This window comes from Hemitrygon akajei, chromosome 11, assembly GCF_048418815.1.
Source record: "Hemitrygon akajei chromosome 11, sHemAka1.3, whole genome shotgun sequence".
Lineage (NCBI taxonomy): Eukaryota > Metazoa > Chordata > Chondrichthyes > Myliobatiformes > Dasyatidae > Hemitrygon > Hemitrygon akajei.
The window spans coordinates 116,051,064-116,065,272 of record NC_133134.1 but is presented as its reverse complement, the minus strand read 5'-3'; the positions used below and the strand labels follow the sequence as shown (position 1 = coordinate 116,065,272).

The 14,209-nt window shown below is 42.0% G+C and overlaps 1 protein-coding gene, 1 long non-coding RNA gene and 1 other non-coding gene across 5 annotated transcripts in view; 2 read left to right on the top strand and 1 right to left on the bottom strand.

The window, feature by feature from the left end:
- LOC140735948 (deoxynucleotidyltransferase terminal-interacting protein 1) overlaps positions 1-8,807 on the bottom strand; it is a 31,567-nt gene extending 22,760 nt beyond the window's left edge. For both annotated transcript variants that reach the window (XM_073061569.1, XM_073061571.1), the window contains exons 1-2: positions 8,663-8,807; positions 5,112-5,182 (exon numbers count right to left, since the gene is read on the bottom strand). In XM_073061569.1, coding sequence (XP_072917670.1) covers positions 5,112-5,182; positions 8,663-8,728 — 137 coding nt within the window. In that variant the 5' untranslated portion in view covers positions 8,729-8,807. The remainder of the gene's footprint in view (positions 1-5,111; positions 5,183-8,662) is intronic.
- Positions 8,808-8,998: 191 nt separating this feature from the next.
- On the top strand, positions 8,999-9,071 carry trnat-ugu (transfer RNA threonine (anticodon UGU)). The gene has a single exon. It is a non-coding gene; the product is annotated as a tRNA-Thr (tRNA).
- The window catches only part of LOC140735946 (uncharacterized), a 34,093-nt gene continuing 28,909 nt past the window's right edge, over positions 9,026-14,209 (top strand). For both annotated transcript variants that reach the window (XR_012100844.1, XR_012100845.1), the window contains exon 1: positions 9,026-9,293. This is a non-coding gene — a long non-coding RNA (uncharacterized lncRNA). The remainder of the gene's footprint in view (positions 9,294-14,209) is intronic.

The window sequence follows — 14,209 nt, the reverse complement described above, 5'->3', positions numbered from 1 at the left end:
ACTATTCTACTGCTACATAATAAACTCTACATCATATAAGACAGTGATAATCTGATTCTCAAATACTGTAATGTTTAAATGAATGAGAGTTGATGTTATTGAAATATAGAAAATTCTGAGAGGGCTTGAGAGGATAAATACTGGGAAGATGTTTTCCCAGGTGGAGAAATCTCGAACTAGGGAGCATAGCCTTAAGATAAAAAGGACACCCACTTATGACCAAGGTGAGAGGGAATTCATTTTCTGAGTGTTGTGAACCTTTGAAGGTCTCTACCTCAGGGAGCTGTGGATTCCAATTCATTGACTATATTCAAAACGGGGTCAGAATTTTGGACTACTGGGAAATTGAGCCAAGAAAATGGAACTTAGGCTAACAATTTGATCACTCGTGATTTTACCAAATGGTAGAAAAAGCTTCAGAGGCCAGGTGGTCTAAATGTACTTCAATTTCTCATGCTCTTCATCTGAATATACAAACTCTCATCATTCTGTGCTATCTACAATCTTAAACAATATGAGCATTTCCAAATAATAGTCAAAGTTGTTTTGTCACAAACCAAAGCAAAAATTGGTAATATCCTACAATTTTAAAAGACACAATATACCAGGTAGAGATTAAATATACTTAAAAGTTTGCAATTGAGAACCTGTATGTTTTAACAAAATGTTTGAGGAAGTTCATGTATTATTTTGTTTTTATCTTATGAAAATGATGAGTTCAGATTTAATTTTAAACACAGCAGGAAATGGAGTGGAGAAGAATGCTAAAATTTTACAATTCAGTATGTGAACAAGAGGAAGTCTCTGAATAGCCATAAAAACACAGACAAAAAGAAAGAGGGAGGACTGAGACAAGATAAGCTTGTCAAACATCGATTTTCCCAAGCTTGTCCAGAATGAGGAGGAATACCATTATAGAATCACAGAATCCTTATACCACAGGAGGCCATTTGACCCTTCTGAGTAACACCAGCGCAGCTATCCCCACTCTATAACCTACCGAAGCTTCTGCAAGTTACCTCAGTTCAGATATCTATCCAGCTTATTTCTGAATGCTTGCTGAAAGTCTCCACCACCACATATGGCAATGCATTCCAGAACCTAACAACTTGCTGTGTAAAGAAATTCTTATCTCACTTTTGCTAATCCTCCTAGTTCTTAACCAATGAGCATAGTTTCTCCCTGTACATATCATTACAATTTTAAATACTTCTTTCAAATCACTACACATACTTGATACCAGCTTCTCCAGTCTATCTAAATAACTAAAGTCCATCATTACTGGAACCATTCACCATCCCTATAGTTTTCACACTTTCTTAAACTGGCACCAGAACATGGCACAGTTGTGGACAACCAGTGTTTTCCAAATGTTTATTATTTTTTGAAAGATTGTGATGCCAGAATTGGGAGGAAAAAAACATTGCTGGAGGAACTCACTAGGTCAAACAGCAGTGGGCAGTGGGGGGGGGAAGGGAAAGAATTATTGACATTCCAAGTAGAGGCACTGCATCAGTCCTGCGCCTTTATCTGTAAAGCCCAGTATGTCAACATTTTAACCACTTTCTCAACCTACCTTGTTATTTTCAATAAACTTTGCACATTAAATCCTGATCTCTTCATTCTTTTAATACTTTTGGAATTGTATCTTCTAATTTATATAGCCTTTTCTTATTTTTCCTGACAAAATGGAATATGTCACATTTCTCACCATTAACTTTCATCTGCCACCTCTCTGCCCATTTTAGTCAGACTGTTAATATCGCTTTGAAATTTATTATTTTTTTCTGCAACAATTCAATGCACAGCTGCACTTTACATCATCTGTAAATTTTGAAATTGTGTCCTGTATACCCATCCATCTCATTAACATACATTAACTCAGGAAACACCTTCCTCTATCATAAAATCATAACATATAGGAGCAGGATTAGGCTGTTCGGCCCATCGACCCTGATCCGCCATTCCATCATGGCTGACTGTTATCCCTCTCAACTCTATTTTCCTGCCTTCTCCCCATAACCTTTGACTCTCCTAATAAAGAACTTATCAACTTCCGCTTTAAATATATCCAACGACTTGGCCTCCACTGCCCTCTGCAGTAATAAATTCCACAGATTCACCACTATCTAGCTATAGAAATTCTTCCTTATCTCTGTTCTAAATGGACATTCTACTATTCTGAGGCTTTGACTTCTGGTCCTAGACTTCCCCAATATAGGAAACATCCTCTCCACGTCTAGTCTATCTGGGCTTTCCAATATTCCATGGATTTCAATGAGTTCCCTCCTCATTCTTCTAATCTCCAGTGACTATAGGCCCAGAGACATTAAAGGCTGCTCATACGTTAACAGTTTCATCCCTGGAATCATTCTTGTGAACGTCCTCTGAACCTGCTCCAATACCAGCATGTCCTTTCTTTGATAAGGGGCCCAAAACTGCTCACAATATTCAAAGTGCGGTCATATCAATGCCTTATAAAAGCCTCAGCATTACATCCTCTATCCTGTAAAACATTTTCACTCTGTACTACATCCCAGAGTTTCAGCATGTTCTTTTAAAAAAATTCTAAATATATAAAAAATTATTCTGCCCTCACTCTTCCAGGCAGATGGGCTAGGAGGAACAAAAATTTGTTACCCTCTCCAAGATAGAACCAAGAGCACTGTGTCACCTGGACTCTTTGACTCCACTACATCACAGACATTTCCTTTCTCGCTGCAAACCCTCCTCTCCTTTTGCTGTTTTCTCACTTTCCCAGTTCTGTTTCAAGGTCACCACAGATCTGCTATCTCTAACATTTTCTGATTTTGCCTCAGTTTTCCAGTACCTGTAGTTATTCTGCTTTTTCTTTCTTTACTACTCACTCTTCTTTCGACTCACATCAACCATTGCAACCATCTATACCAGGGTTCACTGGAGCACTAGGGCTCCATGAGAAGTTGCTAGGGGTTCCATGAGATTAAAAAAGATGAGCATAGTTTTTTGAACTTTGTGCATTCTGGGATGCTAACAATGCTATCCAGTGGTGAGCAGTGGCCGAGCAGTTCCGATAGCAATCTCGTTAAAGGTCTTTCAACCCAGTCTGGCAGTTCGCAGTAGGACCATGTTTATTTGCTTGAGTTTTGACATGAGATGGGGGAGGATGGTAGGCTGATAACTGGTGAGCGCTGTATTGCATGGAGGAGAGGACGGTAGGCTGATGAGGGCTGTGAAGTGCGTTTTTTGAGCTTTGAATGGACTCACCCAATTTGGGCTGTGACATCAGTCTCTCTCTCTCCTGAATTACCTCCAACCTTCCCTTGCGTGCCACCGACTGACTTATGGGAGCGAACAAACTCTACCAGTGTAGGAGAAAACTAGAGGGAAATTTTCATTCTAAAGGATTTTTTTTTTTTAAAAACACACTGCCGGCCTGCCACATTGCTGTTGTAATTGTTACAAAAGGTGGATTAGAAGTGAATTGTATTGTGATGTTTTTGTATCTTTAGCAGTTTTCTCATTTAGTTATTATGCAACAATGGACACAAAAAAACTCCCTCTTTATAATAAAAGCTATTGATCAATGGGTTTTACATGGTCCGATGATCCAAACTGTCCTATTCCATTGTGCCTAGTCTGTGGCAAACAACCTACAAATATAGCAATGGCTCCAGCAAAATTGACAACTACAAATCCCAGCCATATGACATATAAAAGTGCTGATTATTTTAAATGACTATTGGAATCTCAAAACAAACCAATTAAAGCTTTTGTTATTAAAGTCACAGTGAAAAAAAACCAGGAAGTTATTTAGCAGCAGAAGTTATTACCCGGGAAAGGAAAAGTCACACAGTTGGTGAGAACCTAATGAAGCCAGCATGTAAAACTATAGTGGGTAAAATGCTTAGACAAGATGCAGTATGAGAAATTGAAAAGGTTTCACTTTCAAACAGTAGGATAAGTTAACGCATTGATGACATGTCACATGATGCTGTGATAAACTAAAAAACATCTCTATCCAGATTGATGAGTCAACAGGTTTCACCAATAAAATGTTGTAGCATTTATAAGATATTAATGATGGTGAAATTCAAGAAAACTTTTTCTATTGCAAAGAGCTGCCCAAAACAAGACGAAGATATATTTAATGTTTTGTCTTCATATCTGCAAACAAAAGGTCTGTCTTGAAGGAATTGTATTGGCATCTGTACTAATGGTGCTCCATCAATGGATGGCTCAATGAGAGGTTTTGTTTCTCTTGCAAAACAAAATTCTGACGTCACAACACACAGCTTCAACATTGTCAAAAACATTCCATGTAAATATTAATTAAAATCAATTTACATCCCTTATTTAAATTAAATCTATTTGAGCCTACCTTTAGAAAAATTAAATCCCATTTTGGCTTAAGACAGTTGTTTAACAAAAATATATGTTTGTCTTTATGAGTTTTTAAAATTTATGAAAGGCAAAGAAAGATTAATTTCAAGAAAGGTAAGTTAAGCTTAACTACCCATGTTTTTCAAGAAAGTTTCTTTAGATTATTACATCTACAACTTAATGATCGTGCCAACATACTGCGAACTGTAGATATAATAATTTTTATGCAAGGGTTCACTGAGACCTGAAAGTTATTTGAAGGGTTTCTGCAGGGCAAAAAGATTGAGAAAGACAGATCTATACTAATCCCATTTAGCCGCATTGAGTCTGTAGCCTGCTATGTCATGGAGAATCAACTGCTCTAAGAGTATCTGCCTTCACCTTCACACCTGATTCCAACCACTCTACGTAGGGAAAACAAAAATCACCCTCAGATCACCTCTCAATCCCTACTGCTCACCTGTCCTCATATCAGCCTTAGTCCAAGCACGAACAAAAGAATCCGATAATATTCCCCTTCCAGTGTCAAACAGAATGAACAAATATCGTGAGGACAACACACACAAAATGCTGGTGGAACACAGCAGGCCAGGCAGCATCTATAGGGAGAAGCGCTGTCGACATTTCGGGCCGAGACCCTTCGTGAGGATTCACTTTTCCCAACTGGCCTTCTGATCCTACCAGATCTGGACCAGGATACTGAGCAAAGAGGTGTTCTTATGTGCACTTTGATGAATGAAATGCTTTACCTCACTGCCATCTGTGATCTGCGACCCCTTCGGGCAACTTGGCGGTGCTTAATCATGATGTTCCATGGATTCTGCAAATTAAAAAAGCAAGTACTGAGCAAGTCAGAGAGCATTTGTAGAGAAAGAAACAGATAACATTTCAATTATTGACTTTGCATTGGAAATGAAAAGGTAAGAGATGCTGAAGAGATGAAGAGAAGGAATAAAAAGAACAGAAAGTTTATGTTAGGGTGGAAGGCTTGTGGAGAATGAATGACAGAGTGGTGACATCTGGCTGGAAAGGCTAGTGTCTCAGTGAGGATTGTGTGGGTTTGTGTAGGTTCTGAGCATGGGAGGGTGGGGAGAATGTTGGGGAGGGGATGGAATTAAATAGGAAGCAAATAAAATCCAAAATTACAAATGGAGGAAAGACAGGGTAAAATATAAAAGGAATCCTAAATTGTGAATTGCATGGTTGGAATAAGCTGAAGGCAATCCCTCTAGTATAAAAAAAACTCACAACATGAGCTCATCTTAACACAATACCCCCAGATGCTCACCACACCATATCCTGCACCAAAAGCCAACACTGAACTTACTGCTTTATTAGGAATTCCCAACGACATCTATGCCCCCCCCCCCATATTCACACAAGAGGTATGAACAACTTCCAAAGTCAGAGCACCTGAATAACTGAAGTTATGGAAATTAAAACAATGGGCTGGATGATAACAAATATCAGTCAAGACATTTGGTCAAAACCAGAGGAGGAAACAAAATATTCAGACCAACTAAAAACAAATAAAGAGTGAAGGGAGTGTGAGAATAGATTAGAGAACAACACTACAATATGGAGTGCTTCAAATGAGATTCTGACTCTGAACTAAAACAATCTTGGGGTGGAAAAGAGCAGCACAAATAAAGAACCAACTTAAGAGTTTTGCCTTGTCTTTACCCAGTGAAGATTCTGTTAACAGCACAATCAAATGGTTGCAAATTTTGGTAGTATATAAAGCGGACAAAATAAGGTGCTCACAAGAACCATCCAGGGATATTGGGAGAAATAAAGGATGGAGATAAGGATGCACTGACCACAATCTTCATTGCAAAAGGGATAATACCAGAGAAGTACAGGGATATAAACTTAGAGTTGGAATGTTATAGTGAGATTGTATAAGGCATTGGTGAGGCCGAATTTGGAGTATTGTGTGCAGTTCTGGTTACCGAATTACAGGAAGGATATTAATAAGGTTGAAAGAGTGCAGAGGTTTACAAGGATGTTGCTGGGACTTGAGAAACTGAGTTACAGAGAAAGATTGAATAGGTTAAGGCTTTATTCCCTGGAGCGTAGAAGAATGAGGGGAGACTTGATAGAGGTATATAAAATTATGATGGGTATAGACAGAGTGAATGCAAGCAGGCCTTTTCCACTGAGGTTAGGGGAGAAAATAAACCAGAGGACATGGGTTAAGGGTGAAGGGGGAAAAGTTTAAAGGGAACATTGGGGGGTGCTTCTTCATACAGAGAGTGGTGGGAGTGCGGAATGAGCTGCCAGATGAAGTGGTGAACACGGGCTCACTTTTAACATCTAAGAAAAACTTGGACAGGTACATGGATGAGAAGGGTATGGAGGGATATGCTCCAGGTGCAGGTCATTGGGACTAGGCAGAAAAATGGTTTGGCACAGCCATGAAGGGCCAAAAGGCCTGTTTCTGTGCTGTAATGTTCTGTGGTTCTAAATCAGGATCAGGCCACACAGCCTATCAAAAGCCTGCTTTGCCATTTAATGATAATGGCTGATTAGACAACTTCAACTCAGCACTCCTGTGGTAAACTCTCTCCACGGGTTCAACCTGACTTGCTGAGCATTTCCAGCATTATCTGCTTTTACTTCAGATTCCCACTACCTGTCATTGTTTTGAATGCATGGTTAGCTTCATGTGTGTTTCCTTTCAACCTTCTTCATCAAACCTCATCAGTAAACCCTTCTAATAATCTCATCTCACCTCCCCTTGAACACATCTATATCCATCATCCTCTAGTGTCAACATCTATGAACAGTATTTCAATTGCAGTCTATTTAAAGTTACAAACATTTTAACAGAACTTCTGTTTTCACTTTATACATATCTCAGGTAAAAATAACTATTTTTTTAATAGTCGTGTTTTCGTAACTGTGTTGCTATGTTTAGTAACCAGTATTAGAACCATAGAACATTACAGCACAGAAACAGGCCTTTTGGCCCTTCTTGGCTGTGCCAAACCATTTTTCTGCCTAGTCCCACTGACCTGCACCTCTCATCTCAACCTTTTTCTCCGTGAGCCTTTGAAGCTCAGAGTTTATTGCTCCTCACTAGTGTCTCAAATAAATTGCATATAAATTCATAATTAGCTTTCCTTCTTTCTTTTCTCAACTTATTGTAGTGAACTAACCTGACATCAGTGTAGTCAAGGTTTTTGTTTTATTTAGTGAAATACAGCATGGAATAGACCATCCCAGCCCCCCCCCCCCCCCAATTCTCAAATCTCTCAGTTCTTCAGCCTGCTCAGACACATCTTCCTCATGGATCACAAAATTACTTAATTTTCCAATCACTTTCTATTAATTTCCAGCAGATTTATTCTGCCACTTGTCAAGATCTGTACTTTATCACAATGCAGTGCCATGTGAACATTTTAAAATTGTTCTAACAATTCTCCTCACTCCTTCATCTGATGAAATCAGATGTCTGGGAGCAACTCCTGTGGAACTTTACCTTCCAACATCTGTCGATTTAACTAAAAGAAAACTTTAATCCGCCTTTGGCTTTGTAGCCAAATCGACACCCACTCTCAAGAAGTGAAACAAAACTGCAGATATTGAAAGGTACATAAAGGCACAATACGTAGGAGGCAAGCCACTGGTTCACAACACCTCGAGGTCCTCGATACTGTGCGACTGAACAGCGGGAGTACCTGTACAATTTTGGTCACATAACAGGAAAGCTGTGACTGCGCTGGAAAAGCTGCAGCGGTGATTTAAACGAATAATACCAGCACCAGAACGCTATAGCCATGAGGGGAAACGCGTAGGATTAATTTTTTACGGAATACCGTAGGCTGAGAGGAGACTTGAGTGAATAGAAAAATGAGGGCCCCGGACATAGAAAGATCAATTTCCTTTAGCTAAGAAGTGAACAACCAGGGGCATGAGTTTAAAAGCAGAAAGCAGAGGAGATACTTTGTCACCCAGATGGTGCTCAGGTGCAGAAAGCCTCATCATGTTCAAACAGTGTAGCTGTTGAGCCGTGGGCTGCCGGGCCAAAAACCCAGAGTAGGAAGGTGGGACTGGGCTGGGAAGCTTCCTCCCGACCTGAAGAGGTTCTAAAGAATGCAAAGCACCTGCAGAAGAGCTTCCTACGCCAAACCTATAACCTCCATCCACCGGGTCCCGCTCCATCCTCGTTGGCCCCCGACCCACCCGCAGACCCGCCGGCACCCGGGCCCCGGGCTGCTGCTGCCGCCGTTCGATCGGACGGCCCTGCGCCGACATCTGTGGAGGGCAACGGACAGTTAAACCCGGCTCTGCTCACCGTGCTCGGGCCCTCGGATTCGGGCGGGCCGTCAGCTGGGCTTCCCTCTTCACCGCTCGCTCCCATGGTAACCGCTCCTCACGCCGCTGCCCACTGACCCCGACTGCAGCTACCGCCGCCCTGACTGTCACTTCCGGCACCGGCGGCGCGGTTACGACAATCGTTGATCGCCATGTTTGTGCGGGGCACACAGGCACAATCGCCATCTTCTTGCGGGGCCAGGGACGTCAGAACGAGACGTTCGCCCGACACCGCTCCAGCTGGCCGAAACCAGTGGTGCCATTCGCCGGCCGCATATCACGTTATTAAGCCGATCCCGCCGCCGCTTGACGTATGGGCTCCATAGCTCAGGGGTTAGAGCACTGGTCTTGTAAACCAGGGGTCGCGAGTTCAAATCTCGCTGGGGCCTGCGCCGGAATGTTTTAGCATGAACCGCAGTTTTATTCCTTTCCCCTGTGTGAGGACGGAAGACTGCAAGAGGAAGCCGAAGACAGAAAAAATTGAGTCTTCGCAGGACGAAGGGAAGAGACATGGAACCAAACTCGAGAAAATCTTGAATGCTGCAAAGACTCAGCAGGCCAGGAAGCATCTAAAGAAAAGAGCTGACAGTCGAGGTTGATTGGTGAAGGAGGTAAAGGAAAAGGGGGTAATCTGTTTGATAGGAGAGGGTGGAAGGGAGGTGATGGTGAGAAAGGGAAATGGGAATCAATATTCATTAGGTTAGAGGCTGCCTAGACGGAGTATCCTGAGTGAAATTATAGACTCAGAATCAAAATTACGTTTAATATCACATTTGGGAACAGCGGCCTCAGTACAACGCAATACATGATAATATAGAAACAAATAAGTATATTAATTACAGTAAGTATATAGTTAAATTAAAATGGTGGATAAACAGAAATAATATAAACAAAAGTGAGGTAGTGTTCATGAGTTGAATGTCCATTTAGGAGTCGGATAGCAGAGGGGAAGAAGCTGTTCCTAAATCGGTGTATCTCCTTCACGAGGTAAGAGAAGTGGGCATGCCCTGGACGCCTCTGAGGCAACACTCCTTGAAGGTGTCTTGGATACTATGGAGGCTAGTACCCAAGATAGAGCTGACTAATTTTACAACTTTCTGCAGCTGCTTTCAATCCTGAGCAGTACCAGATAGTGACGCAGCCTGTCAGACTGCTCTCCACAATACATCTGTAGAAGTTTTCGAGTAGTTTAGGTGACAAACCAAATCTCTTCAAAATCCTAATGAAATATAGCCACTGGCTTACCTTCTTCATAGCTGCATTGATATGTTGGGACCAGGTTGGATCCTCAGAGATCTTGACCCCGTCAGGAACACTCTCTCCTCTTCTGATCCCTCTATGAGGATTGGTTCATGTTCCCTCGTTTTATCCTTCCTAAAGCCCACAATCAGTTCTTTGGTCTTACTGATGTTGAGTGCCAGGTTGTTGCTGCAACGCCACTCAACTAGTTGGCATTTCTCTCTCCTGTATGCCTTTTCGTCTCTTATGTGAAATTCTGTCAACAATGTATCATCAGCAAAATTATAGTTCGCATTTGAGCTATACCTAGCCACATACAATGGCATGCAAGTTTGGGCACCCCAGTCAAAATTTCCATTACTGTGAATAGTTAAGTGAGTAGAAGATGAACTGATCTGCAAAAGTCATAAAGTTAAAGATGACACATTCTTTTCAACATTTTAAGCAAGATTAGTGTATTATTTTTGTTTTGTACAATTTTAGAATGAAAAAAAAGGAAAAGAGCACCTCACAAAAGTTTGGGCACCCCAAGAGATAACTTTTACCAAGGTCTCAGACCTGAATTAGCTTGTCAGGGCTATGGCTTATTCACAGTCATTGTTAGGAAAGGCCAGGTGATGCAAATTTCAAAGCTTTATTAATACCCTGACTCCTCAAACCTTGTCCCAACAATCAGCAGCCATGGGTTCCTCTAAGCAGCTGCCTAGCACTCTGAAAATCAAAATAAATGATGCCCACAAAGCAGGAAAAGGCTATAAGAAGATAGTAAAGCATTTTCAGGTAGCCGTTTCCTCAGTTGGTAATGTAATTAAGAAACGGCAGTTAACAGGAATGGTGGAGGTCAAGTTGAGGTCTGTAAGACCAAGAAAACTTTCTGAGAGAACTGCTCGTAGGATTGCTAGAAAGGCAAATCAAAAGGCTAGAAGCCTTTTGCAAGGAAGAATGGGCGAAAATCCCCCAAACAGAAAGACTTTGTTTGGGTACACCGAACTGAAAGACTCTTAGCTGGCTACAAAAAGCATTTACAAGCTGTGATACTTGCCAAAGGGGGTGTTACTAGGTACTGACTGTGCAGGGTGCCCAAACTTTTGCTTTGGGCCCTTTCCCTTTTTTGTTATTTTGAAACTGTAAAAAATGGAAATAAAAAGTAATCTTGCTTAAAATATTAAAGAAATGTGTCATCTTTAACTTTATACCTTTTGGAAATCAGGTCATCTTTTACTCGCTTAACTATTCACAGTCACAGAAATTTTGACCAGGAGTGCACAAACTTTTGCATGCCACTGTAGTCATGGGTATATAGCGAGTAGAGCAGTGGGCTAAGCTGAGGTTAGAGTGTTTAACACCCTGAGGTGCACCAGTGCTGATCATCAGTGAGGAAGAGATATTATCACCAATCCACACAGATTGTGATCTTCCAGTTAAGAAGTCGAGGATCCAATTGCAGAGGGAGGTACAGAGACCCAGGTTCTGTAACGCATCAATCAGGATTGTGGGAATGATGGTGTTAAACACTGAATTATAGTCAATGAACAGCATCCTGACATAGGTGTTTGTATTGTCCAGGTGATCTAAGGTGTGTGACGAGCCTTTGAGATTATGTGTGTTGTGATCTATTGTGGCACTAGGCAATTTGCAGTGGGTTCAGGTCCTTGCTGAGACAGGCGTTGATTCTGGCCATGACCAACCTCTTGAAGCATTTCATCACTGTAGATGTGAGTGCTACTGGGTGATAGTCATTAAAGCAGCTCAGACTTCTTCTTGGGCACTGGTATAGTTGTTGCCCTTTTGAAGCAAGTGGGAATTCTGACCACAGCAATGAGAAGCTGAAAATGTCCTTGAATACTCCTGCCAGTTGGTTGGCACAAGTGTTCACAGCCTTACCAGGTACTCCACCTGCCCTGCCACTTTGCAAGGGTTCACCCTCCTGAAAGACAGCCTGGCATCAGCTTCCGAGACAGAGATCACAGGGTCACCGGGTGCAGCAGGGATCTTCACAGCTGTAGTTATATTCTCCCTTTCAAATGGGCATAGAAGAGTTGAGCTTGTCTGGTAGTGAAGCATCACTGCCATTCATGGTATTGGGTTTCATTTTGTAGGAAGTAATGTCCTTCAAACCACGTCAGAGCTGGCATGCATCCAAAGTCACCTCCACCCTTGCTCAGAATTGTTTCTCCGATGAGTGTGGCCTCATCGCGGCAGGAGAGGAGGCCATGGACTGGCATGTCGGAATGGGATGTAGAGTTGAATTGGGTGGCCATCGGGAGATCCCACTTTTTCAGCTGGATGGAACAGTCTCAGTGAAGCAGTCTCTCAATCTACATCAGGTCTCACCAATATACAGGAGGTCACACCGGGAGCACCGGACACAATAGATGACCCCAACAGACTCACAGGTGAAGTGTCATCTCACCTGGAAGGACTGTTTGTGTCCTGAATGGTAGTGACGGAGGAGGTGTAGGGACAAGTGTAACACGTTCTGCCTGCAAGGATAAGTGCCAAGGGGGGAGATCAATGGGGAGGGACAAATGGAGAAGGGAGTCACATAGGGAGTGATTCCTGCGGAAAGTTGGGGGAGAGGGAAAGATGTGCTTGATGATGGGACCCCGCTGAAGATGGTGGAGGTTATGGAAAATGATATGCTGGTTGCAGAGGCTAGTGGGATGATAGGTGAGGACAAGAGGAACCCTCTCCCTGGTGGGGTGGCAGGAGGATGGGGTGAAATGGAGGAGATGTGGGTGAGGGCAACATTGATGCTGAAGGAAGGAAAGCACCTTTCTTTGAAGATGGGGAACATCTCATTAGTTCTGGAATGAAACTAATTCTGGATAAGGTATGTTTACAAGAAAATCTGCACATGGAAGCAGCAGTATGAGAGAAGGGAATTTCTAAAGGACTCATTCCACAACCTCTAGGGAATGACAGGGAAAAGGGAGAGATGGAGTGGCAAGAGCATATCTAAAGGTTTCATAATCCGCTACTTCTTACAGCACCTTTCCAGTTGCTGGAGTATAGTACAAATACAGAAAAGAGCGAGAGAGAAAGAGAGGGAATGTTGGGAAGGTGTTGAGAAGGAAAGGTTGGAGATTATGGCATGGGGAAATGAAGGATAGATGAGCAGTCCCACTGCCAGCCCAAAATGTCAAGAAGTTGATAAGGCCATACACCAACTGCAAACAACAAGACCCTGAGAACACATAGCATCCCTGCTAGCAGAGAGGAACCCAAGTCACAAATTCTAAAATTCCACTACCCTACAAAAAAATTATCTCCATTTCCATGAAGAGTTGCAAATCATAATTCCAGCCAATGAACCCAATCTCTCGTCAGATATTCCAGTGCACTATCATTCAACAAATTTTTCAGTCTTTTTCACGTCATCACTCATCAACCTCCCATTAGAATGGAACTAAAGTAATGGGAACCTATTTAGAATCAGAAACAGTTCCTCCAGCATTGTGTGTTGCTCAAGTCTATAATTTCTGTCTTATATGATGTGAAATCTGTTGTTTTGCTGCAGCAGTGTCATGCAAATACATGAAATTACTATAGATCACAAAATAATTGAGTAGTACAAAAAAGTACAGGTAATGTTTATAGATTCATGAACCATTCAGGAGGGGAGAAGCTGTTTCCAACCAACATTCCTTGCACTCCAGAATTCCAGTTACTGAGCTGCAGTATGTAGAAGATGCTTGCCCACGTCACACTTGTAGACTGAACTTAAAGATATTGTTGGTCCATTCACCAAAGCATTGGAAAGGCCTCATGTTCAACATCCACAAGACAAAGGTTCTTTATCAACCTTACTACACTGCTCTCCAATGAGGTAGATGGTGACACCCTGCAAATTGTGGACCTCCTCTTGGAGAAAACAGACACTGATGGTGAAATTCAGTGCTGCCAGCCCAACCTTTGCCCAACTAAGGAAAAGTGATTGAACATCAAGAGCTCAAGCAGAAGTCTCATGGTATATTTCAGGAAACAGTGATCCCTGCTTTCCTGTATTCTTCTGCATGAATTACCTTAAGGCATTTCTCACAGGCCAATGTTCCAAGACTCTAATGATCTCAGGTTATTCCATTGACAAGCTCAACTCCAGACTCCAGAACATACACTCTATCTGATCTTTCATGAGAAGATGGATAGAGGAAAAGATTCAAGAAAGTATTCAAAGCCTCCATGAGAAAGAAAATTAATACCCCACAGGCTAAGAAGAGGATTAATGTTTCCTTTCACTGTGCAGGCAGTGTCTATGAACTGAGCAGTGAGTGCCTGTGCTTCAGCA